The sequence below is a fragment of the Suncus etruscus genome, chromosome 14, assembly GCF_024139225.1.
Source record: "Suncus etruscus isolate mSunEtr1 chromosome 14, mSunEtr1.pri.cur, whole genome shotgun sequence".
In the NCBI taxonomy this organism is placed as follows: domain Eukaryota; kingdom Metazoa; phylum Chordata; class Mammalia; order Eulipotyphla; family Soricidae; genus Suncus; species Suncus etruscus.
Window position 1 is genome coordinate 39,439,949 of NC_064861.1, and position 27,945 is coordinate 39,467,893.

The 27,945-nt window shown below is 52.9% G+C and overlaps 2 protein-coding genes and 2 non-coding genes across 5 annotated transcripts; 3 read left to right on the top strand and 1 right to left on the bottom strand.

The window, feature by feature from the left end:
• Positions 1–1,086: 1,086 nt before the first annotated feature.
• Positions 1,087–22,352, top strand: SPG7 (SPG7 matrix AAA peptidase subunit, paraplegin). Its single transcript, XM_049786293.1, has 17 exons — positions 1,087–1,268; positions 4,529–4,631; positions 6,001–6,096; positions 12,161–12,402; positions 12,578–12,717; positions 13,349–13,451; positions 14,430–14,555; positions 14,672–14,834; positions 15,249–15,422; positions 18,050–18,174; positions 18,831–18,933; positions 19,301–19,411; positions 20,069–20,184; positions 20,429–20,585; positions 21,197–21,366; positions 21,472–21,549; positions 21,919–22,352. The coding sequence occupies exons 1-17, from the start codon at positions 1,092–1,094 to the stop codon at positions 22,102–22,104; spliced, it is 2,370 nt and encodes a 789-aa protein (XP_049642250.1). The 5' UTR covers positions 1,087–1,091; the 3' UTR covers positions 22,105–22,352.
• Positions 17,080–17,270, bottom strand: LOC126028900 (U2 spliceosomal RNA). The gene has a single exon (XR_007502585.1). It is a non-coding gene; the product is annotated as a U2 spliceosomal RNA (small nuclear RNA).
• Positions 22,353–25,811: 3,459 nt separating the features above from the next.
• On the top strand, positions 25,812–27,188 carry RPL13 (ribosomal protein L13). Of its 2 annotated transcripts, none has more exons than XM_049786302.1 (6): positions 25,812–25,858; positions 26,048–26,168; positions 26,242–26,383; positions 26,572–26,745; positions 26,867–26,923; positions 27,014–27,188. In XM_049786302.1, exons 2-6 carry the CDS (start codon positions 26,065–26,067, stop codon positions 27,170–27,172), a joined length of 636 nt encoding a protein of 211 aa, XP_049642259.1. In that variant the 5' UTR covers positions 25,812–25,858; positions 26,048–26,064; the 3' UTR covers positions 27,173–27,188. The 2 variants fall into 2 exon arrangements, with proteins under 2 accessions (XP_049642259.1, XP_049642260.1); XM_049786303.1 differs by having other exon boundaries at positions 25,815–25,852; positions 26,036–26,168.
• LOC126029321 (small nucleolar RNA MBII-202) lies at positions 26,434–26,517 on the top strand. Its single transcript, XR_007502938.1, has one exon. It is a non-coding gene; the product is annotated as a small nucleolar RNA MBII-202 (small nucleolar RNA).
• Positions 27,189–27,945: the final 757 nt, after the last annotated feature.

Sequence of the window (27,945 nt, forward strand, 5' to 3'; positions counted from 1 at the left end):
GGGATTGCCTGGACACAGCTACTGCTGGTTTTAATCTCCACGGGTGCCCCAGGGAAACCTGAGGCTACTATTAGCCCCACTTTCCAGATAACTATTATCCCTGTTTTACCAACAGTAAGATTGAGGCTTGAACAAGTTAGTCCCAGGCTCCAGGTCAGAGGCTGAGGGAGAAGCTAGTACTCTGGCTTGAGGCTTTTCCGTGACAGCCACCAGGACTGAGGGTGGGGCTTGGCTACTTCCTGCCAAAATATTCTCCACCCTCTCCAAACTGCAAGAGACTACCCTGGCCACGGGAGTCTTAACCAAACAAGTACAGAGCTAGAGACTGGAGCAGAGGGTCAAGGAAAATCCCGCCTGGGACCTTCTAAGGCACCGAAGCAGGACAGGCCGGCCCACCGCAGCCTCTCATGCAACTCTAAGGCCAGTCTGCTCCCCTACAGTTCCGCAAACAGCACGGTAGCCTGGCTCTCTCGGTGCAGGAAACTCCCACACACATCATCCTTCCTGGGCCACCCTACAGAGCACCAGAAATGAGTCAGCGGGCCCGCAAGGAGAAAAAGGCAGCGACTGCAGGGGAGTCGGCAGTTGCGCCGCAAAGGAGACCGTGGCTGCAGACTGACTGCTGAGACGGCCACAGCCACCTACCCGGAACCCAGGCGTCCACACGCCTGCGGAGCCTTTCGACAGGCGGCCAATAAGGCGGCTTAAGGGGCAGCGGGCAGGGCAGGCGGACTCCTCCCCTGCAGCCAGGAGTCCCGTTGGGGTCGGCCTACGGCTCGGGGCCTTAACACTTGCCTCCTGAGCCTCCCCAGTCGGGCCTGCCGAGCCCAGTTTCCTCGGTGCTGGCCAAGGTTGCAGCACACATCCCGGCAGGGCTCTGGGACACAACCAACCGTTCGGCACTACGGGACTGGGACCAGCAAAGAAGCAACGTTCAGAGCCGACGCTGCAAGTGGCTCGGAGAGGTCCCGACCACGCAGGCGCCCGAGAAGCCCAGGCCCCGCGCAGGCGCCTGAGGAGCTCCGACCGCGCAGGCGCCGGGGCCGGGGAGACCCGAGGCCCGCCCGCTCCGGCGCAGTTCTCTCGCCGACATGGCGGCCGTGCTGCTGCTGCTCCGCGCTCTTCCCAGGGGCGCGGGGCCTGGGCGCCTGCCGGGCCGATGGTGGAGCCGGGGCCTGGGCCGCTCGCCCGGGGCCGAGAGGAAGTGGCTGTATCCAGCCCACAAACCTCCGACTGCTCTTACCGGAGCTGGAGGCCGAGCCCTTCAGGTAACCCCCGACCCGGCTACCCAGCCTTAGAGACCCGGTGCCGAACGCCGGAGCCTCGCTCCCCCACGCTGGGCCCCGGCACCCCCCACCGCCAGAGCACCAGCTTTGTGGACGCTTTTGCTGATGGTGGGGAGAATCCCCACGATTCCCCCACCCCGGGAATCAGAGAACCCTGGTCCCCGAACCTTCTGGTCTGATGCCCGCCCCCGCCCCCCCCCCCCGCTACTCCGGAGCAGCCTTCAGGGTTTTTTGTTTATTTGGGGTCACAGCCAGCGATGCTCAGGGGTTACTATGGCTCTGCACTCAAGAATTATCCCTAGCGGTGCTGGGGGATCGAACTTGGGTAGGGTACCCGCTGTGCTCTTGTCAACCCCAATCTTCATGTGTTAGGTCAGATTACTTATTGGTACTTGTCCACCAATTTATCATGAGGCAATAACCTTTTTCTTTCCCCAAAAAATATTTGGGGGCCACACCCACCAATATTATGGGGTTACTCCTGGCAGTTTCTCAGGGGACCTATGGGATGCTGGGGATTCCCTGGTCAGCCACATGCAAGACTAAAGCTCTACCCACTGTACTATTTCTCTGGCCCCGATTATTTGAATTGTAATTCTAACTATTAACTAATGAAGAATCCCAGTGCTGATTGTATAGCAGATTCTGTGTTTGCTTTTTTGGTTGTGCTGAGAAAGGAAACTGTATTGGAACTTGGAATGGGCTGAGTGGTAGAGTACTTTCCTTGTTCATGGACACCTGGGCCTTGCCTTACACACACAGAAATCTCTCATTTTTGGCCTGACTTTATGTTCATTGTATGAAAACAAGGCTGGAGCAGCAACCTAGAGTTTAGTTTGGGGACCATCTCTTGATGAAGCAGCAGGTGGAGCCTGCAATAGGAATGTCCTTGCCTCATTTTTTTTTAGGGAAGAATGTTTCCTCCATTGATAACGAGACAAATCTGGTCAGTGTTAGTAACTAAAAGGGTCAGTGGGTTGCACTGGCCATGAAGTTCCATTCTTTTGGTTTTTGGGCCATACCCGGTAACGCTCAGGGATTACTCCTGGTGATGTGCTCAGAAGTTGCTCCTGGCTTGGGGGACCATATGGGACACTGGGGGATCGAACCGCGGTCCGTCCAAGGCTAGTGCAGGCAAGGCAGGCACCTTACCTTTAGCGCCACCGCCCAGCCCGAAGTTACATTCTTGACTTCAGGAACGGGCAGGTGGCCTGCTTCTTGCAAAAAGAACAGTAAGGAGGGGGCCCAAGTGGTAAGGCTTCTGCTATGCCGGTGCTAGCCTAGGACAGACTGCAGATTGATCCCCCGGTGTCCCATATGATCCCCCAAGCCAGGAGCGATTTCTGAGCGCATACCAGGAGTAACCCCTGAGCATCACTCGGTGTGGCCAAAAAATAAAAAAATAAACAAAAATAAGAACAGTAAGCAGGGGCTTCTTTCTCCATCGCAGTAGCAAAACAGAAGTCAGCCAAGGAGAAACAAAAAAATTAATCCAAAGTGAAGCACAGGCTAGAGAGAATTCGACCGACCTCAGACCTAGCCTCATCTCCAAAGTTTTGAGTGTCTCCATAGCCACTAGTGTAGTCCTCTGCTGTGGTGCCATGGGCATGGGCAAGCACTGGGGACACACAGCATTTGTGCCCAGCATCTCAAGTATGCATTTCTTTTTTTGTTGGTTTATTTTTATTTTGGGACCATACCTGGCTGCACTCAGGTTATTCCTGGCTCTGCGCTCAGAAATCTTCCTGGCAGGCTCCGGGGAACCATTTGGGATGCCGGGAATGGAACCTGGATCCATCCTGGGTCAGCCTTGTTGTGCTATCACTCTGGCCTCTCAAATGTGAGGAGTGGTCAGTTGCTTTTGATTTTATGCTAAGACTTTGCAGTAGGGCCAGAGAGATAGTATAATGGTAGGACCCTTGCCTTAAATGCTTTCAACTTGGGTTTCACCATAGTATTACATATTATCCCCTAAGCCCGGACAGGAGTGATCCCTGAGTAAAGAGCCAGGAATAAACCCTAAGCATTGCTGGGTGTGGCCTATAAAACATAAACTTAGGGGCAAGAGAGATAGCACAGAGGTAGGGCGTTTGCCTTGCAAGTGGCCAACACAGGACCAATGGTGGTTCGAAACCCAGCATCTCATATGGTCCCCTGAGCCTGCCAGGAGCGATTTCTGAGCACAGAGCCAGGAGTAACCTCTGAGCATTGCCAGGTGTGACCCAAAAACCAAAAAAGCAAACAAACAAGCAACATATAAATTTATAAAACAACTTTGTAGAAATACTCTGGCTGTGGAGGTGACTGTAGCAGAGCAAGTGTCGTGCATTTGTGAGGCCCTAGGTTGATACCTGGATCCACAAAGAAAGTAAAAATCTTAAAAAAAAAAAAAAAAAAAAAAAAAGGGGGGGCCGGGCGGTGGCGCTAAAGGTAAGGTGCCTGCCTTGCCTGCGCTAGCCTTGGACGGACTGCGGTTCGATCCCCCGGTGTCCCATATGGTCCCCCAAGCCAGGAGCAACTTCTGAGCACATAGCCAGGAGTAACCCCTGAGCGTTACCGGGTGTGGCCCAAAAACCAAAAAAAAAAAAAAAGGGGGGGGGTGGGGCTGAGAGAGGATGGAGGTAGAGCGTTTGCCTTACATGCAGAAGAACAGTGGTTCGAATCCCGTCATCCCACATAGTCCCCTGAGCCTGCCAGGAGCGGTTTCTGAGCGAAGAGCCAGGAGTAACCCCTGAGCGCTGCCGGGTGTGACCCAAAAACCAAAAAAAAAAAAAAATTTAAAAATAAGTAAAAATCTTTATTGGGTGCTCAGTAGCTTAGGAGCTACTTAATCTTGACTCAAGGATTATTCAAAGAGCATATGGTGATAGGGGCCAAACATGAGTGTCCTGCTGCAAAGTATGTGCTCAGCATTGAGCCATTTTCCTGGCCCTTTGAACAAAATACATGTATGCAAGATGCTCAGGCCATGACTTAATGTCTCAATGCATTGAACTAAGCATTGCTCTGCTATGCTCTGGTAATGGTAAGGTGACTGACCTGCGTTTTGGTTTTAATTTTGTTTTATTAGGCTTTTGGGCCACAGCCAGTGTTATTCAGGACTTACTTCTGGCTCTATACTCAGGGATCTCTGCTGGCAGGGCTTGGGAGACCCAGGTCAGCCACATGCAAAGCAAGCACCCTATCTGCTATACCATCATTCCGACCATCTGTGTGTGTATGTGTGTGTGCGTTTTCCCCAGAGCCTGCAGCTACAACTCCTGACCCCTACCTTTGAGGGCATCCTCAAGTGGTTGTTGAAGGAGCATCTGTTCCGGAATCCAGTCCAACTGTGGAAACTTTTAGGTATGTACCTGCTGACACCAGTGATGGGCGGCCTTTGTGAATAAGTTAGGAAGCATTGCTGGTTTGATCTGGACAGAAAAACAGAATTGCAGACAGGACTTTAGACGTCCCTTTACTGTGAGCCCATAGATGCTCTTGCAGGAACATAAAGTAAAGGAAGATTGATCAGCCTTCATGACCGTTCTTGCTTATCTTAAATTTCACTTAAATTTGTTCTGGGTCCAGAGCTGTGACTCGGCAGGTGAGCACATCTGGTGTGTGTGAGGTTCTGGGTCACATTCCTGGCACCAGGAAATCAATTTGGGCTGCTCTAGGAAACATCATCCACATTTTCTAGCTGCTTCGGAACGTCAAAGAGGGTGTATGGGGGACCAGGAGGGAGACTGGGAACTATGAGGGGACTATCCAGGGTCTATGAAGGAAACTGGGAACAGGAAGACTACGGAGGCCTATTAATAGTAGAGGATAGTGCAAGCCGATGTTGAGGACTATAGGAGGGACCCTGTGTGGGGACTGTGCGGGGTCGTCTCCCAGGGTTTGGGCTCATTGTGCACTGAATGGCCCCGAGCAGGGCTGCCTCCTCCGACTCTGCACTCAGCCATCTATCCCCTTGGCTGGGAGTTCAGAGTGATTCTCCATCCCTGTGAGCACTACATGGATGCTGCCCCTGAAGCCCATTTCAGAGATACTGTATGTGGCGCATCCTACATATTACAGGAATTGGCTCACAGGGAACTTGTTTTCTGACAGAAGTGCAGTTCAGTGATACCTCTGGGCAGAGACCCTAGGATGGGCCCAGTGCCCCTCCTCCCTGTGTTACTGGTGAGGGCACTGGGGTTTAGCACACAGTGCGGGCATCCAAGGCAGCTCCTCTTGCTCACACAGGCCTCATCCCAGCCTCCTTCAATCGAGAAGCAGTGGCACTGCAGGGACAGGCAGCACCGTCTGGATTCCTATTGCCTATGCCCTATGACATATGCCCATATCCAGGCCCAGAAGGCTGAGGGCCCTGTGGCTCTCAGCACTCAGGCTGGGAATGACAGTAGTACATTTTCCAGAGTATCCATCTGTGTGATTCTGACTATGAGTATGTGTGTGTCTGTTTGTCTGCCTGTGTCCGTGTGTCATCTTTGTGTGTGTTCTCCATTAGTCCAGTCCACAGCATTACACATGCAAGGCAGAATGTGCGGCTCCTGAGCACCTCCCAGCTCTCCTCATCTCCCCACCATCCTCCAGACCCCAGACATGTCCCCACTTTTCACATGCTGGCTCTGGTTTTCACTCAGTGCAATGGAGTTACTCAAGTGTGACTTTTCTTCTCTGGGTCCCTGTAACCGTCTGAGCTTTGGACACTCCCTGTTTCTTCTAGGTAGCACTTACTACTTCAGGGCATCACAGACCAGGACGAAGCAGAAGACAAAGGGTGATGAGAAGGGCAAAGGGAAGAGCCCTGAAGATGATGAAGGTGGGTTTGATGCCGAGGGGGTCTCATCACAGTACCCTGGTGTTGAATTAATTAAATTAATATTTCTTGATGGTGGAGGGATGGTGAGGCCTTTGTCAGCCTGCCTGGCGCCTGCAGCTTCTTTGGCTGGCAGGTCTAAGGGTTCAGGATAATGGCGAGAAAATGACCCACACCAGTCAGATTCAGGAGACATCAGCTTTATTACAAGGCTCTAACCACGAGGTGTATATCTTACATGGCTTCTAAGCTAAACTTTTAAGCAGCCTCCTTCAGCTGCCCTGCATCTATCTTGTCTCTGCTCTCTCCATAATCCTGCCTCCTGCTGAGGCTTCTTGCTGAATCTCCCTCTTTCACCCCTTCCCCAGATCTAAATGACCAACCTCAGACCCCTCTCAGCAGTGGGCTGGTCTGACCCTCAGGTAAGATTAGCATTTAGCCTAGGGAGGGGTGACATCCTGGAGCCATATCAGGAGGGCAAGTCTGGCAGTGGTCATACCTGCTTGTCAATTGGCATGACACCACCTCTCTCTGTCCTAATATTCCTTTATATGTCTCTGTGGTGCCAGGTCAGCTATGTGCAAGGCCATCACCATCTGCTCTCTCTCTTGCTCTCTCTCCTCTCACTTTTCCCCTCTCTCCCTTTTCTCCTCCCCTGCCCACCCCACCCCCCCAAACACCACACCACACCACCATCACCCCCCTAGTGCTGTTAGGAGGCCAGTACCAACTCCAGGCTCCTTCCTCCTTGGCCCTCAGCTCAGAGCTCACCTAGGTCCAGGTACTCTGGATGGGTCTATCTGATTCTCTGGGAAAAGCTGTGCACTAGTGGGTTAGCCTTGCAGGAGGCTTCTCTTGGTCCTGGCCCTTGGGTGTGAGCTCAGCCTGAGGCTAAGGTGGTGATGTGACAACTCAGACAGAACTGCTCTCTGAGAACATTTTAGAACCCAGTGGTCCCCTGCAGAGAGGGGTATAGAAATGGGTCAGGAAGCACTTGCCCCTTCATGCCCAGCATCCTGAGTGCCAGAGCCAACTAACTGCCAGATAGGAGCCCACACTGCCAGGGACCATAGGGATCTAGCAGACAAGATTCTGAGAAGATACTTAAAGCGTTTTGTTTTCTTTTTGAGCCACACCCAGTTGATCTCAGAGGTTACTCCTTGCTCTGCACTTAGAGAAATCGCTCCTGGCTCACTTATGGGATGCCTGAGATCAAACCCAGGTCTTCCTGGGTTACCCACATTGCAAGGCAAATGCCTTAGGGCTGTATTCCAACCCCTACTTCAAGCCTTTTTAGTAGAGATCCCAGGGGCTTTATGTTAAACTCCTAGGTGGGGTTGGGGTGGGGTGGGTTGGCGGGAGAGCTGGGCTTGCGACCTGAGTAAGGTCAGATTGAGGGCCAGGTAAAGAGGAAACAAATGTTCAAAGTAAAAGGTAACCAATTCAAAAGATACAGCCAAAATCTAGAGAAAAGTCATGGCCAGGAGTAGAAATAGCCTGTCATGCATCAAACTTCCTTCAACTGCTAAAACTACAAGACCTTTCTCTACCTCCTGGGAGGGGGTTTTATAGGTCTGTATGGCCAATAGCAGTTGGAGAGGCTCTTAAAAGGGACAATAGCAGTTGAAGCTGTTCTTCCTTTCTTTTTTTTGGGGGGGAGGGGGTCACACCCGGCAGTGCTTAGGGGTTACTCCTGGCTCTATGCTCAGAAATCGCTCCTGACAGGCTCAGAGGACCATATGGGATGCCAGGATTTGAACCACCGTCCTTCTGCATCTAAGGCAAACGCCTTACCGCTGTGCTATCTCTCCGGTCGGAGCTGTTCTTTCTTAAAGGGAGGAGCCCTTCCTTACACAGCCATCACTTAATGTAGGGTAAGATCTCCCCCTTCCTTTTGTATATTTAAAAAAGCTTTTAGCAGGCCAAGAGATAGCACAGAGCTAGGGCATTTTCTTACTTGTAGCCAACCCTGGTCTGGTTTGATTCCCAGCATTCATATGGTCCCCCAGCCTGCCAGGGGCGATTTCTGAGTGCAGAGCCTAGGGTACCCCTCAGCACCGCTGGGAGTGGCCCAACAACAAACCAACCAACCAATCAATCAATCAATCAATAAAGTTAAAAAAATAGTTGAGGGGTCAGACTGATAGCACAGCAGCGGAGCATTTGCCTTGCATGTGGCCAACACAGGAGGGACCCTGATTAGATTCCAGGTATCCCATATGGTCCCCTGAGCCTGCCAGTAGTGATTTCTGAGCACAGAGCCAGGAGTAACCACTGAGTGCCACCAGTATGACCCCAAACAAACAAACTAAAAAAGCTTTTAGGGTATGTAGTTCCATGTAGGTTAGATTCAAAGTGCTGCAGCTAGATGATGTCTTCAGATCTTTGCAGAGTAATCAGGGGATGGCAGGTTTTCTGTAAGGGCCTCAATTGATGATGTAATCAGAGCTGCACAGGAGAATCTAGCAGATTTCAGGATCCTTTTGCAGGTCATGCTTAACTTTCAGTTGTTTCCGTCTAGGGAGGTTTTTCACTCCGTTGTCAAGGAAACAGAAAGGGAAAATAGAAGCTTGTTTAGTAAGTTAGGATATCAACAAGAGCTTACTTACCTATAATTAGATTCCTATTTCTAAGTTGAATGTGGGCGTGAGAACTATCTGAAAGAAAGAAATCTTGCTCAGTGATTGCCTCTACTGCTTTTAGGACAAGGTCCATGGTGGCCTTCAGAATGCACAGTTGGCAGGGCCGAGTGATGGCGTGGAGCAGTAAGGCCCCAAAATCAAAAAAAAAAAAAAAAATCCAGAGAATGCACACTGGGTAGTCCAGAATAGCACAGTGGTAGGACATTTGCCCTGCACCCAGGTTCAGTTCCTGACATCTCATATGGTCAACCCCCTAAGCCTGCCAGGAGTGATTTCTAAGCATAGAACCAGGAGTAACCCCTAAGTGCAGCTGGGTGTGACAAAAATTATCCCCCACTGCTCAATTTGGCTTTAAAAAAAAATTTAACCTTAATTTTGGGGCCAGAGGGATAGGGCGTTTGCTGTGCATACAGCCAACCCAGGACAGACCCAGGATCAATTCCTGGCATCCCATATGGTCCCCCTGAGCCTGCCAGGAGCAATTTCTGAGCTCAAAGCCAGGAGTAACCCCTGAGTACCGCCAGGTGTGCTTCCCCCCCCAAAAAAAAAAAAAAAAAAAAGGAGAATGCACAGTTGGGCAGGCTCTAAATTCTCTCTATTAGTAACGTATTCTCCTAACTTGTTTCTGAACTGAATAAACCTCAAGGACATTTACTTGTGCCCGGTGGGAAATGGAATCAACATTCTAGCATGCTTTGAGGAATCCTATTAAGTCTCTACTCTCCCTTATATATAGCTTGACAGTCCTCATTTGCATTTTCAAGTGCAAGTTGCTTTATCAAATGGTCCTGGACCTCTTTTTCCTTAACTTGCCTCTGTGCCACCTAAGACAGCTTGCCAATATGTTAGGCAAACTGTAAACGTGCTCTTTTTTTTTTTTTTTTTGGTTTTGGGTTTTGGGTTTTGGGTCAAACCCAGCAGCGCTCAGGGTTTATTCTTGGCTCTATGCTCAGAAGTCACTCCTGGCAGGCTCGGGGAACCATGTGGGATGCTGGGATTCAAAACACCGTCCTGCATGCAAGGCAAACGCCCTACCTCCATGCTATCTCTCCAGCCCTAAAACTATTCTCTTTTTTATGGGTCACACCCCGGCGGTGCTCAGGAGTTACTCCTGGCTGTCTGCTCAGAAATAGCTCCTGGCAGGCACGAGGGAACATATGGGACACCGGGATTCGAACCAACCACCTTTGGTCCTGGATCGGCTGCTTGCAAGGCAAACGCCGCTGTGCTATCTCTCCGGGCCCTAAAACTACTCTTTTTTTTTTTTTTTTTTGTGGTTTTTGGGTCACACCCAGCAGTGCTCAGGGGTTATTCCTGGCTCCATGCTCAGAAATTGCTCCTGGCAGACACGGGGGACCGTATGGGACGCCGGGATTCGAACCGATGACCTTCTGCATGAAAGGCAAACGCCTTACCTCCATGCTATCTCTCCGGCCCCAAAAACTACTCTTAAATTCAGATCCACGTCTATTTTTTTCCTACACACATATGGCTATATCCCTGCTCTTAACCCTAGCTAATAGCATTTGGAGAAGCTCTTAAAAGGGGCAGTAGTAGTTGGAACCCTTAAACAGCCTACATTCACTTAATGTAGGGTAAGTTTTTGGGTTTTTTTTGTTTTGTTTTGTTTTTGTTTTTTTTTGGTTTTTGGTTTTTGGGCCACACCCAGCGGTGCTCAGGGGTTACTCCTGGCTATCTGCTCAGAAATAGCTCCTGGCAGGCATGGGGGACCATATGGGACACCGGGATTCGAACCAACCACCTTAGGTTCTGGATCGGCTGCTTGCAAGGCAAACACCGCTGTGCTATCTCTCCAGGCCCAAGTTTTTGGTTTTGTTTGTTTTTGGGCTACACCTGGTGACGCTAAGGGGTTACTCCTGGCTATGTGCTCAGAAATTGCTACTGGCTTGGGGGACCATATGAGGTGCCAGAGATTGAACCCAGGTTTGTCTGGGATCAGCTGCGTGCAAGGTAATGTCTTACCACTGTGCTATCGCTCTGGCCCCTTTGGAGGGTAAGTTCTGAGCACCGTTTCTCTGAGCTTTGAAAATTACTTACAGACTGAACAGTATTTCTCTCATTTTTTTTTTTTTTTTTTTTTTTTTTTTTTTTTTTTTGGTTTTTGGATTTTGGGTCACACCTGGCAGTGCTCAGGGGTTACTCCTGGCTTTGTGCTAAAAAGTTATTCCTGGGGGCTGGAGAGATAGCATGGAGGTAGGGCATTTGCCTTGCATGTAGGACAGTGGTTCAAATCTCAGCATCCCATATGGTCCCCTGAACCTGCCAGGAGCAATTTCTGAGTGTAGAGCCAAGAGTAATCCCTGAGCACTGCGGGGTGTGACCCCCCCCAAAAAAAAGTCATTACTGGCAGGCATGGGGGACCATATGGGATGCCAGGATTTGAACCACCTTTAGTCCTGAATTGACTGTGCAAGGCAAACGCCCTACCTACTGTTATGCTTGCTAGCTCTCCAACCCCTGAACAGTATTTCTTGGTGTTTTGTCTTGCTCTTAAATATTGGGATGATGGGGCCGGGTAGGTGGCGCTGGAGGTAAGGTGTCTGCCTTGCAAGCGCTAGCCAAGGAAGGACCGCGGTTCGATCCCCCGGCGTCCCATATGGTCCCCCCAAGCCAGGGGCGATTTCTGAGCACATAGCCAGGAGTAACCCCTGAGCGTCAAACGGGTGTGGCCCAAAAACCAAAAAAAACAAAAAACAAAACAAAAAAAAAATATTGGGATGATGGGGCCGAAGCGATAGCACAGTGGTAAGACATTTGCCTTGCATGTGGCCAACCCAGGACTGACCCAGATTCGATTCCCAGCATCCCATATGGTCCCCCGAGAGTGCCAGGAACAATTTTTGTGCACAGAACCAGAAGTAACCCCTGAGTACCACCGTGTATGGCCCCTCCAAAAAAACAAAAAACAAACAAAAAATACTGGGCTGATTAGGTTAACTGCTACTCATCCCATCATAGGTTCTAGGTAGTGGTTATAGACACCACAGGGCAGCTCGGCAGGAGGTAAAGGCCAGCCTGCTATTTTTCCTGAGGGTTTATCTGCTGAGAGACCTCAGACCACCTTCCTGTGCTGTGGGGGTGGGAGGGTGATAATCACATGATCTCAAGTGACTGGGAATGTGCTTGTCCTTTGTTTGTTGGTTTGGTTTGGGGCCCACACCAGGTTTTGCTCAAGGGTTACTCCTGGCTATACACTCAGAATTGCTCCTGGCAAGCTCAGGGGACCATATGAGATGCCGGGAATCTAACCCAGGTTTGTCCTGGGTCTTCACATGCAAGGCAAACGCCCAACCACTGCTGCGGATCTCTCCGGCCCCCTCCTATGCTTGTCTTGAGGGCTGGGCAGGAGCTCAGGGAATGGCCAGGACCATGGACCAAGGTCCCTTGTGGCCCTGTCTCTGTAGAAGGGCGTCGTCGCAAGGAGCGGGAGGACCAGATGTACCGGGAGCGGCTGCGCACCCTCTTCATCATTGCTGTTGTCATGAGCCTGCTCAACGCGCTCAGCGGCAGTGGGGGCAACATCTCCTGGAATGACTTCGTGCACGAGATGCTGGCCAAGGGCGAGGTGCAGCGGGTACAGGTGGTGCCCGAGAGCGACGTGGTGGAGGTGTACCTGCACCCTGGAGCTGTGGTGTTTGGACGGCCGGTGAGGAGTGAGCAGGCCTGGTTGGGGGCGGGGCTTGGCTGAAGAGGTGGTGTCTAGCCTGGAGCCTGCCCACCCTCCCCACATACCCACCCAGCAGCCCAGGTCACCTTTTCACTCTATCCTGATCCCTTTCCAACACCTTTGCTCCCTCATTCCTCCTGTTCACGGTGCCCAGCGCCTGGCCTTGACATACAGGATGCAAGTTGCAAACATAGACAAATTTGAGGAGAAGCTTCGAGCCGCTGAGGACGAACTGAACATTGAAGGCAGAGACCGAATCCCTGTGACCTACAAGCGCACCGGTTTCTTTGGAAAGTACGTGGCCACCCTCCGTGGTTACCCCTGGCCACTGCTAACAGACCAGTTAGGGCACATGTGAGGCTGCCAGTCATCCTTTTTGTGGCATGTGGAAGGAGGGATCCTTAGGCTCTTGGGAATTGGGGGAGCAGGAGGGGTGCATGTGAGTGACAGCATACTTACATGACTGACATGACTGCATGTATATTACAGTGCGTGTGTGATGGTGCGTGCATGACAGTGTACACGACCATGCATACGTTTGTGTCCATGACAGTGTATGCATGTCTATATGTGACAGCATGTGCATGACAGTGTATCCTATGACAATACTGCATAACTACATGGCTGCACATGTATGTGTGGCAGCTATGCAGGCTGTGTTCCTACAGTACACTGTACTAATTCTAATGCTCATATGCACTGCAATTGGCACCTGCCTCTGGAAACCTACTGACTCGGCATTCATTTAGGCTCTTGTGATGCTTCTTGCCATGCGGAATTGGGCACTTTTCCAGAAGATTTGGGGGTGGGTACACGAGCACTAAAGGAAGCCGAGGATAAATCCATTAGTCTCCACTGGGCTCCAACCCAGGGACAGCCACTCTGGTTACCCGACTGCACCTCTGAATTGCCTCTCCCCTTGCAGTGCACTTTATGCTGTGGGCATGACTGCTGTGGGCCTGGCCATCCTTTGGTACATTTTCCGCCTCACTGGGATGACTGGACGGGATGGAGGATTCAGTGCTTTTGTAAGTGGTGGGACCCACACTGCCCTCACAAGGTGAGAAAGGGACTTTATTCTGCTGAGCATCTTTGTGCCTCAGTTTGTCCTCTCAGATAAGAGGCTGAAAAATCTTTTATAAAAATTAGTTAGTACACTTATCAAATACTGTCGCACCCCATCTACCACCAGAGAGTTCTCTGAGGCAACAAGACCCCCTAAAAAAGATGATATCATGATGGCAAGAACCATATACAAAACATTGAATTGGGGGCTGGAGCAATAGCATAGCAGGTAGGGTGTTTGCCTTGCACGCGGCTGACTCAGATTCAATCCCCTGAGTGTGGCAGGACTGACACCTGAGTGCTGCAGGGTATGGCCATAAAACAAAACAAAACAATTATGCAAGGCCTAACCTGGGTTTGATCTCTGAGCTCTCTAGGTGTGATCCTTGAGCACTACCAGGGATGACCCAGAGGGAAAACTATTTAATTTTGTTAATTGGGGCACCAGGGTTGGAACCTCACACATGTAAGGCCCATGCTCTGTCACTCATCTCCTTCCTCCTCCCCACGAGCTTATTAGAGGTGGGGAGTTTATTGGGCCTCATCCATCTGTGCTCGGGATGACTCTGGAAACACTTGGGGTTTTTTTGGAGGGAGGGGTGTTTGTTTGTGGGCCGCACCCAGTGACACTCAGGGGTTACTCCTGGCTATGTGCTCAGAAATGGCTCCTGGCTTTGGGGGACCGTATGGGTCACAGGGAATTGAACCCAGGTTCGTCCTAGGTCAGCCACGTGCAAGGCAAATGCTCTACTACAGTGCTATTGCTCTGGCCCCTCCCTGGAAACACTTGGGGCTGTATGTAGAACCAGTCCTTGGCCTCTGCACTGCACCTCCAGCCCCAGGGAATCAGGATAAACAGTTCTTTTGGACTAAGAATGTGGCAGTGGCAGTGCAGCCTTTTGGGCAGTGAAGTATTCATCCAGTCTTTGTGTCCCACCTAGAATCAGCTCAAAATGGCTCGTTTCACCATTGTGGATGGCAAGTCAGGGAAAGGGGTCAGCTTCAAAGACGTGGCAGGAATGCATGAAGCCAAACTGGAAGTGAAAGAGTTTGTGGACTACCTAAAGGTGAGGCAGATTCTGAGTTAGGCCCCCCCTTGCCTCACATACTGGTGCCTGCTCCCTGAAGACCATGCTCCTGACTGGGCTGGTCAGGCTGTATTTTGAGCCTTGTTCTCTTCCAGAGTCCAGACCGCTTCCTACAGCTCGGTGCCAAAGTCCCCAAGGGGGCGCTGCTGCTGGGCCCCCCTGGCTGTGGGAAGACACTACTGGCCAAGGCAGTGGCCACTGAGGCCCAGGTTCCTTTCCTTGCAATGGCCGGCTCCGAATTTGTGGAGGTCATTGGAGGTAGGTGACACTGGGTGCTTGATGGTTGCCTCACACAGTCTGTCCCAGAACCCTAGGCACCTGTCCCCAGATTCGTGGAGTCATGGATATATCTGTGGGTTTCCCTGTGGCTGTATGTCCCTGGATCTGTGGTGTCGTGGATACATCTGTGGGATGTCTCTTTTGGATCCATGTTCTCAGATATTTCTGTGGATCCCTTATCTCGTGGGTCTGTCCCCAGGTCCATGTTCCTGTGGATATATCTGTGGGTCCCTGTGCCCGTGGCTATGTCCCTGGACCTGGGTGCTTGTGGAGCTGCCCTGTGGTTCCCAGAGGTATATCCAGAGGCATTGCTGTTAGTGAAGCACACAGCTGCCTATGCCTATAGAAAGATTCATCCCCTGCTGAGCTGTTCCCATCCCTTGGTGTGTGCAGGCCTTGGTGCTGCCCGTGTGCGGAGCCTCTTCAAGGAAGCCCGTGCCCGTGCCCCCTGCATTGTGTATATCGATGAGATTGACGCTGTGGGCAAGAAGCGTTCCACCACCATGTCAGGCTTCTCCAACACTGAGGAGGAGCAGACGCTCAACCAACTGCTGGTGGAGATGGATGGTCAGTGGCTCCCACTCCTTTGGGCCCTTCCCTACTTCCACCCCAGCATGCTGTATCATTCTCTACACCACGAAGAGTCCCATTGCTAGCCAGTGACTGGGAATGACCCCAGCACTTCAGAGCCAGCCAGTCTTGGTCTATGGGGGCATCTATGGCCCCTCTTGCCCCGAGATGGTGCTGTCCTCTGTCCACACTGACCTGGATGGGGCACCAGGGGGGACCCCACATCCTGTGCTTAGTGCTGGGGGCTGGTGGACAGGTACGCATGCTACACGTCCTCGTCAGGACAAACTGGGGAGTCTCAATGTGACAGTACAGGGTCTTCCTCCAGCCCCCTGTGCTCCTACTCTGTCTCCCCACCAGTCACCTCTGTGCTCCTGGTGTCTGACAGGCTACTCTGAGCTTCCTACACCCTCCCCTGGCCTGTGACTGATTTGGCAGCTGTGCCCTCTCACACGTTGCCGCACCCCTCCTGGGCCACTTCCTGGGCAGACCCATGGCAGCCACGCTCCTGTGTGCTCAGTCTCGTTCTGTGCTCTAGGCCACTTCCGCCAAAGGCTGACTGGGACCCAGCTCAGCACACAGGACCTTTGTGCTTCTGCCCGGCTGCATCTGAGGAACCTTTGTTCTACCCGAGGAGTAGCCTCATTCACTGGACACCCGGGAAGGGACGGGTGTGGGAACTGCCCGTGTGGATGTCATTCTTCCCTCCTAGTCAGCTGAGGCAGCCTCATGCAACCTACCAAGCCCATGGGGCCACTTACTTCACATAGGGGGCTGCCAGGCCAGGCTTGGGAGTGATGATGTCCTTCCGAGCCACAGCCATCTCTCCTCCATGTAGATAGAGGAGTACCTGGGTTGGTTAGAAAAGCCCATCATGAGTCACCCCAGGTTGATATAGTGGTTCAGATAGATGGTCAGCCTGGCCCCCTGGCTGAGAATGACGTCATTGGAGTGTGGCTCACATGCTTGAGATTATTGGGATGTGGCCCATGTGTGTGACATCATCAGGGTGTGGCTCACATGATTGACATTATCTGGAATGACATACATGTGACATCAGGGTTTAGTCCAGTGTGTGACATCAGGGTGTAGCCTCCATGTGTGACATTGTTGGGGTTTGGCCCACGTGTATCAACATGTAGCCAATGTGGCCCCTTGTGTAAGTGACTAATGTGGGGTTCAGTGGCCTCCCTGCTCATTCCTGTGCCGTGGGTTTCCCCCACCTGCCTTGGAGTTTCTCCCCTGTAGCTCCTCATCACTGCATAGGGACACTTGACGACTTGGGGCTCGTGTGCTCGTCACATGGCCCAGACTAGTCCGCAGTTCTGCCTCCCCTGCCTTGAAGTATGTGTTGCATCTATCTCAGTTCCTTGTAACTGTTCAAGGTTTTTGTTGATTTGGTTTGGTTTCTTTTTATTTTTTTTTGGGGGGGGGGTCACACCTGGCCTCGCTCAGGCATTACTCCTGGCTCTATGCTCAGAAATCGCTCCTGGCAGGCTCAGGGTACCATATGGGATGCCAGGATTTGAACCATTGACCTTCTGCATGAAAGGCAAACACCTTACCTCCATGCTATCTCTCCGGTCCCTGGTTTGGTTTCTGAGCCACACCCAGCAGTGCTCAAAACTTACTCCCAGCTCTTTTTTTTTTTTTTTTTTTGTGCACCGTTCCTGGAGGTACTGCAATACCAGGTCGATGCGTGGAATGGACAGAGCAAGCTCCTATTCCAGTTCCTAGTGCCAAAAATCCATTTAATATATTGTCGTTGGATAGATGACATATCAGATATTAAACTGATAAGAACAGATACTACACTTGATCTTAGCCAAAAGGCCAAGAAGCGATACTCCCAGCTCTTATGCTTAGGAATTATTCTTAGCGGGTTTGGGGAGCACCATTTGGAATATAGGAATGAAACTAGGATCAGCTGTGTGCAGGGCAAGCATTCTACCTACTGTCCTGTCACTCTGGCCCCTGTCATTGCTCATAGGCTTCCGAAAGCCTGTTCTCCACGCAGGTGTCCCTGCAACCACAGTGAGTCTAGTCTCTGGTGTCACACCCACTGTAGGCTCCAGCGAGCCACTGGGCTTGTCTGCTGTACTCTGTGATCAGAGATCACAAGAAAGCAGCAGATTGCAGTAAAAGTCTGGCTGCTGGGGCCGGAGTAACATGGAGGTAAGTCATTTGCCTTTCATGCAGAAGGTCATTGGTTCGAATCCCAGCATCCCCCGAGCCTGCCAGGAGCAACTTCTTTTTTTTTTTGGTTTTTGGTTTTTGGGCCACACCCTGTGACGCTCAGGGGTTACTCCTGGCTATGCGCTCAGAAGTTGCTCCTGGCTTCTTGGGGGACCATATGGGACACCGGGGGATCGAACCGCGGTCCGTCCTAGGCTAGCGCAGGCAAGGCAGGCACCTTACCTCCAGCGCCACCGCCCGGCCCAGGAGCAACTTCTGAGCATGGAGCCAGGAGTAACCCCTAAGCACAGCTGGGTGTGACCCAAAAACCAAAAAAAAAAAAAATAATAATAATAATAAATAAATAAATAAAAGTCTGGCTGTTTAGCACCGCTGCCCTCCCTGCTCTCCCTCATAGGGCTGCCCCATTGAGTCTCGTTCCCCCATAGGAATGGGCACTGCGGACCACGTGATTGTGCTGGCTTCCACCAACCGTGCAGACATCCTGGATAATGCGTTGCTACGGCCAGGCCGCCTGGACCGCCACGTATTCATTGACCTCCCCACGCTGCAGGTGCATTCCAGCTGTCGCCCTCAGTTCCACACATCTGGGCTGGTTCCTTACATCGGACCCCAGGAGGGCAATACTGCTTCCACTCTCCTGGCATAACCTATGGCCTTGTGGCATTTCCCTCTGAGCCATCTGGAGTTAGGGTGCTCTACGACTTTGGGAGTTATCAGAAACGGGTTGCAAAGGGATGTCCTCACCCACCTCATCACCTCTTGGCTCTGGTCAGATACTCTGTAGGTAGATGTGGTTCCTTGGGAGGGGTTTGTGCAGTGTTGGGGACCCAAGGTGGCCTCAACCATCACTCATGCTGAGAAGTGGAGTGCAATGACTTCACTGCTCAAAACCTGAGACCTCCTGTATCAACTTTGTTTTGGGGGCCAAACCCAGCGGTACTCAGGTATCACTCCTGGCAGTACCATATGTATGGCTGGGATCCAACAAGGCCAGGCAGGTGCCCTCCCACTACTCTTCCACTACTCTTATCTCTCCAGTCTTTGGGTTCTGGAAGGTCCCACACCAGAAGCAGCTTGGGGCTCCATCGTGAGGCCTCTTCCTACCTGAATTGTGAGGCCAGGTCATAGACACAGGGTACTTCTGGGCCTGATCACAGATGCAGGGTCCTTCCAGCTGTCCCAACACCAAGTCCTTGGCCCCTAAAGGAACGACGGGAAATCTTTGAGCAGCATCTGCAGAGCCTCAAGCTGCTGCGTCCCAGTGGCTTCTACTCACAGCACCTGGCAGAGCTGACACCTGGCTTCAGCGGTATGGGGCCCTAGGGGAACTTACCGGGTACTGGCCCCTCTCAATCACTCTGGCTCTTCAGATGCCTCAATTTCCCATTGCTGAAGGCCCTTTGGGGAGGGTCTTTCTTCACTGTGACAAGTCTCGGCCTCTGTGGCTTCTGTCACTTCAGCAGTGAAAGGGCTAAGACTCGGGGTGCATCTATCTACAGTCAGCGAAGATGGCGACTTGGATAAAAGAGCCACCTGCCCCTTTTCTACATGTGCCCTACCCCAGCACCAAGGGTGCAGGCACCCCTGGGTCCCCAACCCAGCATTGAGGGCACAACAACCCCCGGGTTCCCACCCCAGCACTGAAGCCCTAGAGCCACCCTTGTGATATGTGACAGGAGCTGACATTGCCAACATCTGCAACGAGGCAGCCCTGCATGCAGCACGGGAGGGACACTCGTCTGTGCACACAGCCAACTTTGAGCATGCTGTGGAGCGTGTCATAGCAGGTATGGGGCCCTGAAGAAGTGAGGTGGAGAAGTGGGAGCAGGCCAGAGCCATCCTCACTGTAACTGCAGACATGAGGAAAACCAGAAAAGAGCTTCTGAGCCCCTGTCCTGTCTGCAAAGGGGCTCACTGCCCCCCAGGAGTGCAAGCAGGTGCCAGTCCAGCAGAAACAACAGTACTTTAGCCAGCCATGCAGCCAGTAGAGCCTGGGCACACAGCTATAGTGTCACCCACAGATGGGACTGAACCCAGGATGTAGATGGTCTCTGTGCAGGGCAGCCCCTTTTTGCCAGTGCTCAGCCAACATTGCTCAGAGGGCTCTATGGGCTTTTGCAAACATCTGTGGGTTTCGGGAAGATTCTGTGGCCCTATGTGCTCAGGGCATATGTCCAGGTGGTGTCCACACTGTAGCTTGGGAAGGGTCCTAACAACGCCAGTGTGGGGGAGCACAGTTGCCATCCCCCAACCTAGGGTGCCTATCTCCCTTAGAGGGGCTGCTCTGGTAAGGAACTGAGCTGCTGTGTTTGCCAATCTAACAAGGGAGCCCTAAGAGTCAGGTAGGGCCTGCAGGGTCTCTTGAGAGGCTGCAGCTTCATAGCCTGGTTCTGGTATGGGGAGGGAGGCCCCAGTGTGAGTTCCACCTCTACCTCTTATTTCAGGCTCTGCCAAGAAGAGCCAGATCCTGTCAAAAGAGGAGCAGAAGGTGGTGGCGTTCCATGAGTCTGGTCACGCACTTGTGGGCTGGCTGCTGGAGCACACGGAGGCAGTGATGAAGGTACATCTGCAGTGCCCATGAACCAGTGGCTATCCTAGAACACAAGATACGCCAGGGACAAAGCTCAGAGCCAGAGTTGGTATAGGGCCCACGCCAGTAGCACTTTTCTTGTTAATCTGGAATTTTCTTCTCCAGCACAGGTGCCTTCCTCATGTCCTACGTCCCTATCCCCAGCTCTCTGCTCTCTGCCTCCCCTGAGTAGCAGGAACTAGGCTAACAGCTCCCTGACCCCGCCTGCCCACAGGTATCCATTGCACCTCGCACCAATGCTGCACTTGGCTTTGCCCAAATGCTGCCTCGGGACCAGCACCTCTTTACCAAGGAGCAGCTGTTTGAGCGCATGTGCATGGCATTGGGTGGCCGCGCAGCTGAAGCCATCTCCTTCAACAAGGTCACATCTGGTGAGTAGTCCCTGCCCCACCACACTCTTGATTTGTGGTTCTCAGGATTTACTCTTGGCTCTGTACTTCGGGATCTCTCCTAGCGTAGTTCAAGGGACCCTACTGGATGCCGTGGACTGATCCTCGAGTGACTGTGTGCAAGGCAAACCTTCCCTACTGTACTACTGCTCCAATTCCTTGTCATTCTCACTTTCTATTTTAAGTTTATTTAGATTTTGGGCCATACTTGGGATATGGGACTCCCCTGACTGGGACCCCAGTGGTCACACATGATAGTGCTTGAGGGACCAGGTGACACCTTACCTCACGGCCCCTGCACACACAGTCCTGGACTCAAGGAGAGACAGAGGCAGTGTAGTGACTGGCCCCTGCTCAGCCAAGTTCTCCAGCCAGTGGCTCACCAGGACAAAGTGCTTTCTTCCTTCTTCCAGTACTGGGGTCCCTGTCAGGAACAGAGACCAGTGTCAGGGCAGTGTGTCAGTGACCATGGCAGACGTTGGGGGTCTTTAGTGCCCCATTGTGAACCCCACTGTCAGACCAAGGAGTGGAGGATGTGAACCAGCCCTTGTAAACCAGCCTAAATGTCCAGTGTCTCCTTGCCTCACGCCCAGGAGCTCAGGATGACTTGAGAAAGGTCACCCGCATCGCCTACTCCATGGTGAAGCAGTTTGGGATGGCTTCAAGCATTGGGCCCGTGTCCTTTCCCAATGCTCAGGAGGCTACAACAGCCGGCATCGGACGGCGCCCTTTCAGTCAGGGTCTGCAGCAGATGATGGATCATGTGAGTGCATTGCCCCAACCATCCTGTTCTGGGGCCCATAAAACTCTTCCCCTCCTCCAGCCTCTGTGGCACTGGCCTTGACTTGTCTTTTCTTCCCACTGGCAGGAAGCCAGGCTGCTAGTGGCCCAGGCTTACAGACACACTGAGCAGGTGCTGCAGAATAACCTGGACAAGCTTCAGGCGGTAAGGCCAGCAGCCCTTCCTCCTGCCATTCATGGCACCCACTTAAACATATTCGGAAGACATTCCACCTTCCCTTTCAATCCGGCCAGCCCCCCAGCTCCCCATGTTCCAAGGAGCTATTCAGCTCTGTCCTCCCACATGCAAATACTGTGTCTGACACAGGAAGTGGAAATCGCCCCTCCCCCCCAGCAGAGCTGTGGTAGGGAGGGCCGGAGGGGAGCTTGTGCTGGCAGCTGGGCTGTGCCATCCAGATGGGCAGAGGACTCTGTAGTGGGCAGGCAACCTGTCATGCAGCCAGGCTCTTCATCCCTGCACTCAAAGCACTCTTGTCTGGGCTCTGTGTATACTCACACTGCCTTTCTGTCCTAGCTGGCAAATGCCCTGCTGGAGAAGGAAGTCATCAACTATGAGGACATAGAGGCCCTCGTGGGGCCACCTCCCCATGGCCCCAAGAAGATGATCACGCCTCAGCGCTGGCTGGATGCCGAGAGGGAGAGACAAGATGCCGGGGAGGAGGGGGAGAACCGGCCTGGCCCTGACAGTGCTCCTCTCTGATGCTGTCCATGCCATGCAGTACTCTTCCGAGTCACTGGGCCTTCAAGCACCCTCTGAAACAGGAAGATTCCTGCTGTTCCTGGACACTTACAACTCCCTCTTGTGCCTAAAGGACTTCAGGGAAGGGCCTTCAAGGGCCCTAGCCCACTTGACGTATGCATCCCTGCAGGGGAACATAGGCTGTGTCCCAGAGCCATGAGAACCACCTGGTGTCCTATTTGGGGACTTGGTGTCAAGGGGCTGTGTGGGGCTGTCAAATAAAATCTGATGGAGACTATACTGGGTGATGCCCCTATCTTGAAAGTGCCCTTCTGTCACAACAGGACCTAAGCCTGTCCCTACCTGCTCCTTTGCTGCCACCTCCCTTGGCCACTGGCCCTCAGAGCTGCATTAGGTTTTTTCCAGACTCTTAGGTCACACTTGGTGATGCTTAGGGGTTATTCCTGGCTCTGCTCAGGGATCTTATGGGATGCCAAGGATGAAACTCAGGTTGGCCACATGTATGGCCAGCACCTTAACCACTGTCTTCTAAAGGCCAGAAGTTTTTTCTTTGCGTGGAAATTGTGGGGGAGTAGGGTGCCACATCTGGTGATGCTCACAGTTGTCTGTTGGCTCTACATTACTCCTGGCGCAGGGTCAGGAACCATACAGGATAGAAGGGAATGAAGTTAGGTTGTCCACATTGGAGGCTAGCCCTGCCCACTTCACTATCACTCTGGCCCCAGAAGAGCTGTAATTTCTGGGCTGACTTGAGTCCTGGAACACAATAGTGGGCAAGGTACAATTGGGGTGTACTGCTCTTGGGAGGGGACTAGGTGAGCTCTGGAGCCTCTTCTGCTATTGGCTTAGGGTGCATGGATCCTCCCTACTGTGCATCTTCCAGGTGGATGTGGCCAAGGTCCTCCCTGCCCTTCACTCAATCCAGTGGCCCTTGGCTTCAATCCTCTTCACTCATTTGCCCAATGCCTGACAGGATGTGTCTGAGATAGGTGAGCAGGATATTTGCCCTTGGTCCAGAGCAGCTGAGCTTCCCATACTGGCTGTCGTGTGAGGTTGGGTTCCTCACATGCTGCTGTGCAAGTCTCCACTGCTAACTCCACAGGGATTCATGTACTCAGCACCTCCTGGCACAGTACAGGACACATATATGGGTTGTCTATGTACAGCATCTGGTCTCCCCTGTGGGGGTCGTGAAGTTGAGCTCTTCCTCTGGCAGCAGCTTTGTGGTCTTCCAACGATTGGGCTACCCAACAAATCCAGCACAAAACCACCAGACTCTCTTTCCGGAACGAGCTTCACCATGCAGCCTGAGACTGCACAAAAACTTGCTTATTTTTGCTTTGGGGCAGGTTTGGGCCTCATCTAGTAAGACTCAGGATCACTTCTAGCAGTGCTTGGGGACTCACACATGGCTATCGAGTTCTAAGTTAGGTTGGTCATAGGTAAGGCAACCATCCTACGCCTGAACTATCTCTCCAGGCCCAACAGATGAATTTAAATAAGTAGTTTAATCTTAGAAAGGGTAGATTAAAAAAAAGGGGGGGTAGATTTGGGTGGGAGCTATGGCACAAGGGGTTAAGGCATCTATCTGCCTTGCCCCTGCTAGCCTAGGATGGACCACGGTTCGATCTCCCAGCGTCCCATAAAATTCCCCCAAGCCAGGAACGATTTCTGAGCGCATAGCCAGAAATAACTCCTGAGTGTCACAGGGTGTGCCCCCCCAAAAAAAAAAAGGTAGATATAGGGGGTTTGGGCCACTCCCAGCGGAGTTCAAGGGTACTCTGGGCTCTCCACTCAGAATTTACTCCTGGCAGGCTCAGGGGACCATATGAGATGCTGTGGATTGAACCTAGGCTGGCCACATGCCAGGCAAACACCCTCTCCATTGTACCATCGCTAAGATAAACATTTAGGGCCCGGAGAGATAGTACAGCGGCGTTTGCCTTGCAAGCAGCCAATCCAGGACCAAAGGTGGTTGGTTCAAATCCCGGTGTCCCATATGGTCCCCTGTGCCTGCCAGGAGCTATTTCTGAGCAGACAGCCAGGAGTAACCTCTGAGCACCGCCGGGTGTCACCCAAAAAAAAAAAAAAAGATAAACATTTAATATAGAGGCCAGAGCAATAGCACGGTGGTAGGCCATTTGCCTTGCACGCAGCCACCATGGTCGGATTTAGGTTCTATTTCTGCCATCCCATATGGTCCCTGCACCTGCTAGGAGCGATTTCTGAGCACAGAGCCAGGAGTAATCCCTGAGTGCCGCCAGATGTGACTCAAAAACAACAAAATTTAATGTATATTTGTAAATCAGTATTGGTTCTCTACTACTCTAAACTCCCTAGTACCTGCAATACTTCCTTCCTGTGAATGTACTTGAGATTGAATTTGTGTCTAAACTGGAATTTGATGTGCCCTGAGAGTAAATGTTCACATTATCCCCTTAATCAGAGATCTGAAATGTTCAGGCGGTACTCTGAGCCATGGGCCACCCGGCTACAATCAGCCCATGTTTAGTTATTTGCAGTGTCAGGGATAGATTCCAGGGCCACGCATCTGCAAGGCATACTGAGTACCCAACATGACCCTCAGCCATTAGCATATTCATTTTCTTATTTTTGTTTTCGGGCTACACCCAGCTGTGCTGTGATTCCTAGCAGTGCTCAGGGGCCCAACTATCACTCAAACCCCAAGTATGTTCGTTTTCTACAGTACTGCGAGGGTGTAACTTTTCCTCAAAAGAAACCGTAAACTCATTTTACTGCGATAATATATAGGGAAGGGCGGGTTCTAAGCAGGAATAGGAAACTGCGGAGATCAATGACGTGCCCCTGCAGTTAATGCAGTGATAGAAGTGGGTCTAGGGGCCGGGCGGTGGCGCAAGAGATAAGGTGCCTGCCTTGCCTGCGCTAGCCTTGGACGGACCACAGTTCGATCCCCCGGCGTCCCATATGGTCCCCCAAGCCAGGAGCAACTTCTGAGCGCATAGCCAGGAGTAACCCCTGAGCCCTAAATCCCTATATTATCTCTCCTCTCAGATCCAAAGACTCAAATTTTAATAAAAGGAAACGCAAAGTTGAGTGTCATATTCCAGGTTCATTGGTGTCCTAGGCCGGGTCTCATGGAGGCGAGGCTGGTGCAAACTGTGCGACAGCGGCTGCCCTGCTTGCGGACACCGTAAAGCCTAGCAGAGCCATCCAAGGGGTTCCGCAGGCCCCAGTCCCGGCATTCGCCCCTCGGCAGGCTGGGCCGGGCTGTGCCTTCAGTACAACTAGCTACTCGGGGTTTGGAGGCTGCAAAAAGAAGTTCGGCGTCGGGGGCAGAAACTGCGCAGTCGGGGAGAGAGGGTGGTGGCATGAGAAGGCTACTTCCCGTGCCGTGGTTTTAGGGTGACCGGCCCGGCGGGGTCTTAATTGGGCTGCGCGCCTCATCCTGCAGAAAAATTCCGCAAGGAAGTGCGGCCTGTGGCTAGCCGTGTAGTTGTACGTGAGTTTGGAACCTAGTAGGCCGCAGCGGCCGCCACGTCCTCCGCACACGGCCACGAACATCCCACAGAGCTGCAGAACTGGCTGCCAGCGTGCGGCGCCATGTTCCCCGGGATGCAGGGCCTGCTGGGAGCGTCAGTCACTTCCGTCGAGTCCGGCGCGTCATTGGCCGGGACGCCCGGCGCTTCTCATTGGCCGGGCCCGCTTCATCCCGAGGTGCTTTACGGCCCCAGCTTCCTTTCCGCCGGCCTCTCTTCCCTAGCTGGAGGTGAGCGTTTGCTGTGTCTAGGTTGCCGGCCGCCATCCGCCGCCATCCGCCGCCTCCGGTGTGGCGCGGCAGCCGTCGCACCCATGTCCATGCGGCGGCCTCTTTTCTGCTCCCGAGGGCGGCGGGCGGGACGGTGCGCGGCGCCGTGCCGGGCCTTGACTCTGCTTTTTCCCCGCGACCCAGGCCGGTAGGCAGCAGAAGCAGCAGCAGCCATGGCGCCCAGCCGGAATGGCATGATCCTGAAGCCGCACTTCCACAAGGACTGGCAGCGGCGCGTGGCCACGTGGTTCAACCAGCCTGCGCGGAAGATCCGCAGGTATGCAAGATTGGGGCGGCGAACCTGGGGCCCCGATGTCGGGCCGGGCGCGCTGACGATCCTTTTCCCCCAGGCGCAAAGCTCGGCAGGCCAAGGCGCGGCGTCTGGCCCCGCGGCCTGCGGCCGGCCCGGTGCGACCCATCGTGCGCTGCCCGACCGTGCGCTACCACACCAAAGTGCGCGCCGGCCGGGGCTTCAGCCTGGAGGAGCTGCGGGTGAGTGAATGCAAGGCCGGGGTCGGCTGGGCGGTGGGCGCGCGGCCACGTGATGACAAGTCTCCGGAATCGCTGAGACCGCTGTGCTGAAAGCAGCTTGAACCCTTCCCTCTGACGGCCGCGGCGGGTGCAGTGCCGGAACGGGGCGCGGGGTCCCGGGGCACCCCTGCTCACTCCCTCCCCTGCAGGTGGCCGGCATCCACAAGAAGGTAGCGCGCACGCTCGGTATCTCCGTGGACCCCCGGCGGCGGAACAAGTCCACCGAGTCGCTGCAAGCTAACGTGCAGCGGCTCAAGGAGTATCGCTCCAAGCTCATCCTCTTCCCGCGAAGGCCCGCGGCCCCCAAGAAGGGCGACAGCTCGGTGCGTGGCCGCGGGGAACCTTGTGGGCTATGGGTGTGGGGGTGGAGAGGACCTGGACTCTGCCTGCAGCCAGGAGATGGCCCCCATGGAGCGTTTTGACTGTCCTGTTCTTTTCACACAGGCTGAAGAGCTGAAACTGGCCACGCAGCTGACCGGCCCGGTCATGCCCATCCGCAATGTAAGTGGCTTGTTGAAATGGGTGGGGACAGTGGACGTGGCCTCTGCCCAAATACACGGACTTGTCCTCACCGGGTCTTTTCCCCCACAGGTCTATAAGAAGGAGAAGGCGAGGGTCATCACCGATGAAGAGAAGAAATTCAAGGCCTTCGCCAGCCTGCGCATGGCCCGAGCCAATGCCCGACTCTTTGGCATCCGAGCTAAAAGGGCCAAGGAAGCAGCAGAGCAGGATGTTGAGAAAAAGAAATAAAGTGTGTGTGGTTGTAGCTACCTGGGATGAGCATTATCTTAGTCGATCGATTTTTTTTTTCTTTGCGGTAAAGGATGTAGTGGTGGGGAACTGAACTTGCCTGGGACTGAGATTGGGTTTACTGTGCCACAGAAGCACCTTAACAAGAAGTGCTGGGGCAGGGTTGGAGGCAAGCATCAATACAGAAGCCCCAGGTTGATGTGGGACTCTCCTGGAGATTGGTGTGGGAGGCCTGGGCTGAGTCCAAGCAGCCGGGAATGAGTGGGAAGTTGGATCCTCCTAGTTGTGTGGGGTACTTCTCACTAGTAATTGTTGGGAGTTGGGTGTGAGGCTCTGGAGTCAGCTCATGGGCAGCTATTTTCTGATCAGTTTTGAGTCACACTGGCGATGCTGGGGCCCATGTGCCAGGAATCAAGCCCAGATCAGTTATGCAAGGCAAGTGCCTTAAATGGAGCAGTTCAGCAGAGGATTGTTAAGGTTCAAAGCACATAGTGTCCAAGTCCTAGGTGTCCTTTAGTGCCAGGGCATTTCTGGCACTTAAGCTGATCTGTAAACTATAACTCTGGTAGTTTTGGGTACATGCAGGGGGTTAAAGAAGCATCATGTGCTGTTTAGGGGCTTCCCTTTGGTTCTGGCCTACTGGCACCTTCTGGAAGACAGGATAGACCAAAGTCCCCTCATTGCAGGACTATTGTTTCTACTGCTGTGTGACCCCAGGAGATCGGTAAGAGTCCCCAGTTCCATAGTGCAGCAGAGCTCCTGCCCATCAATCC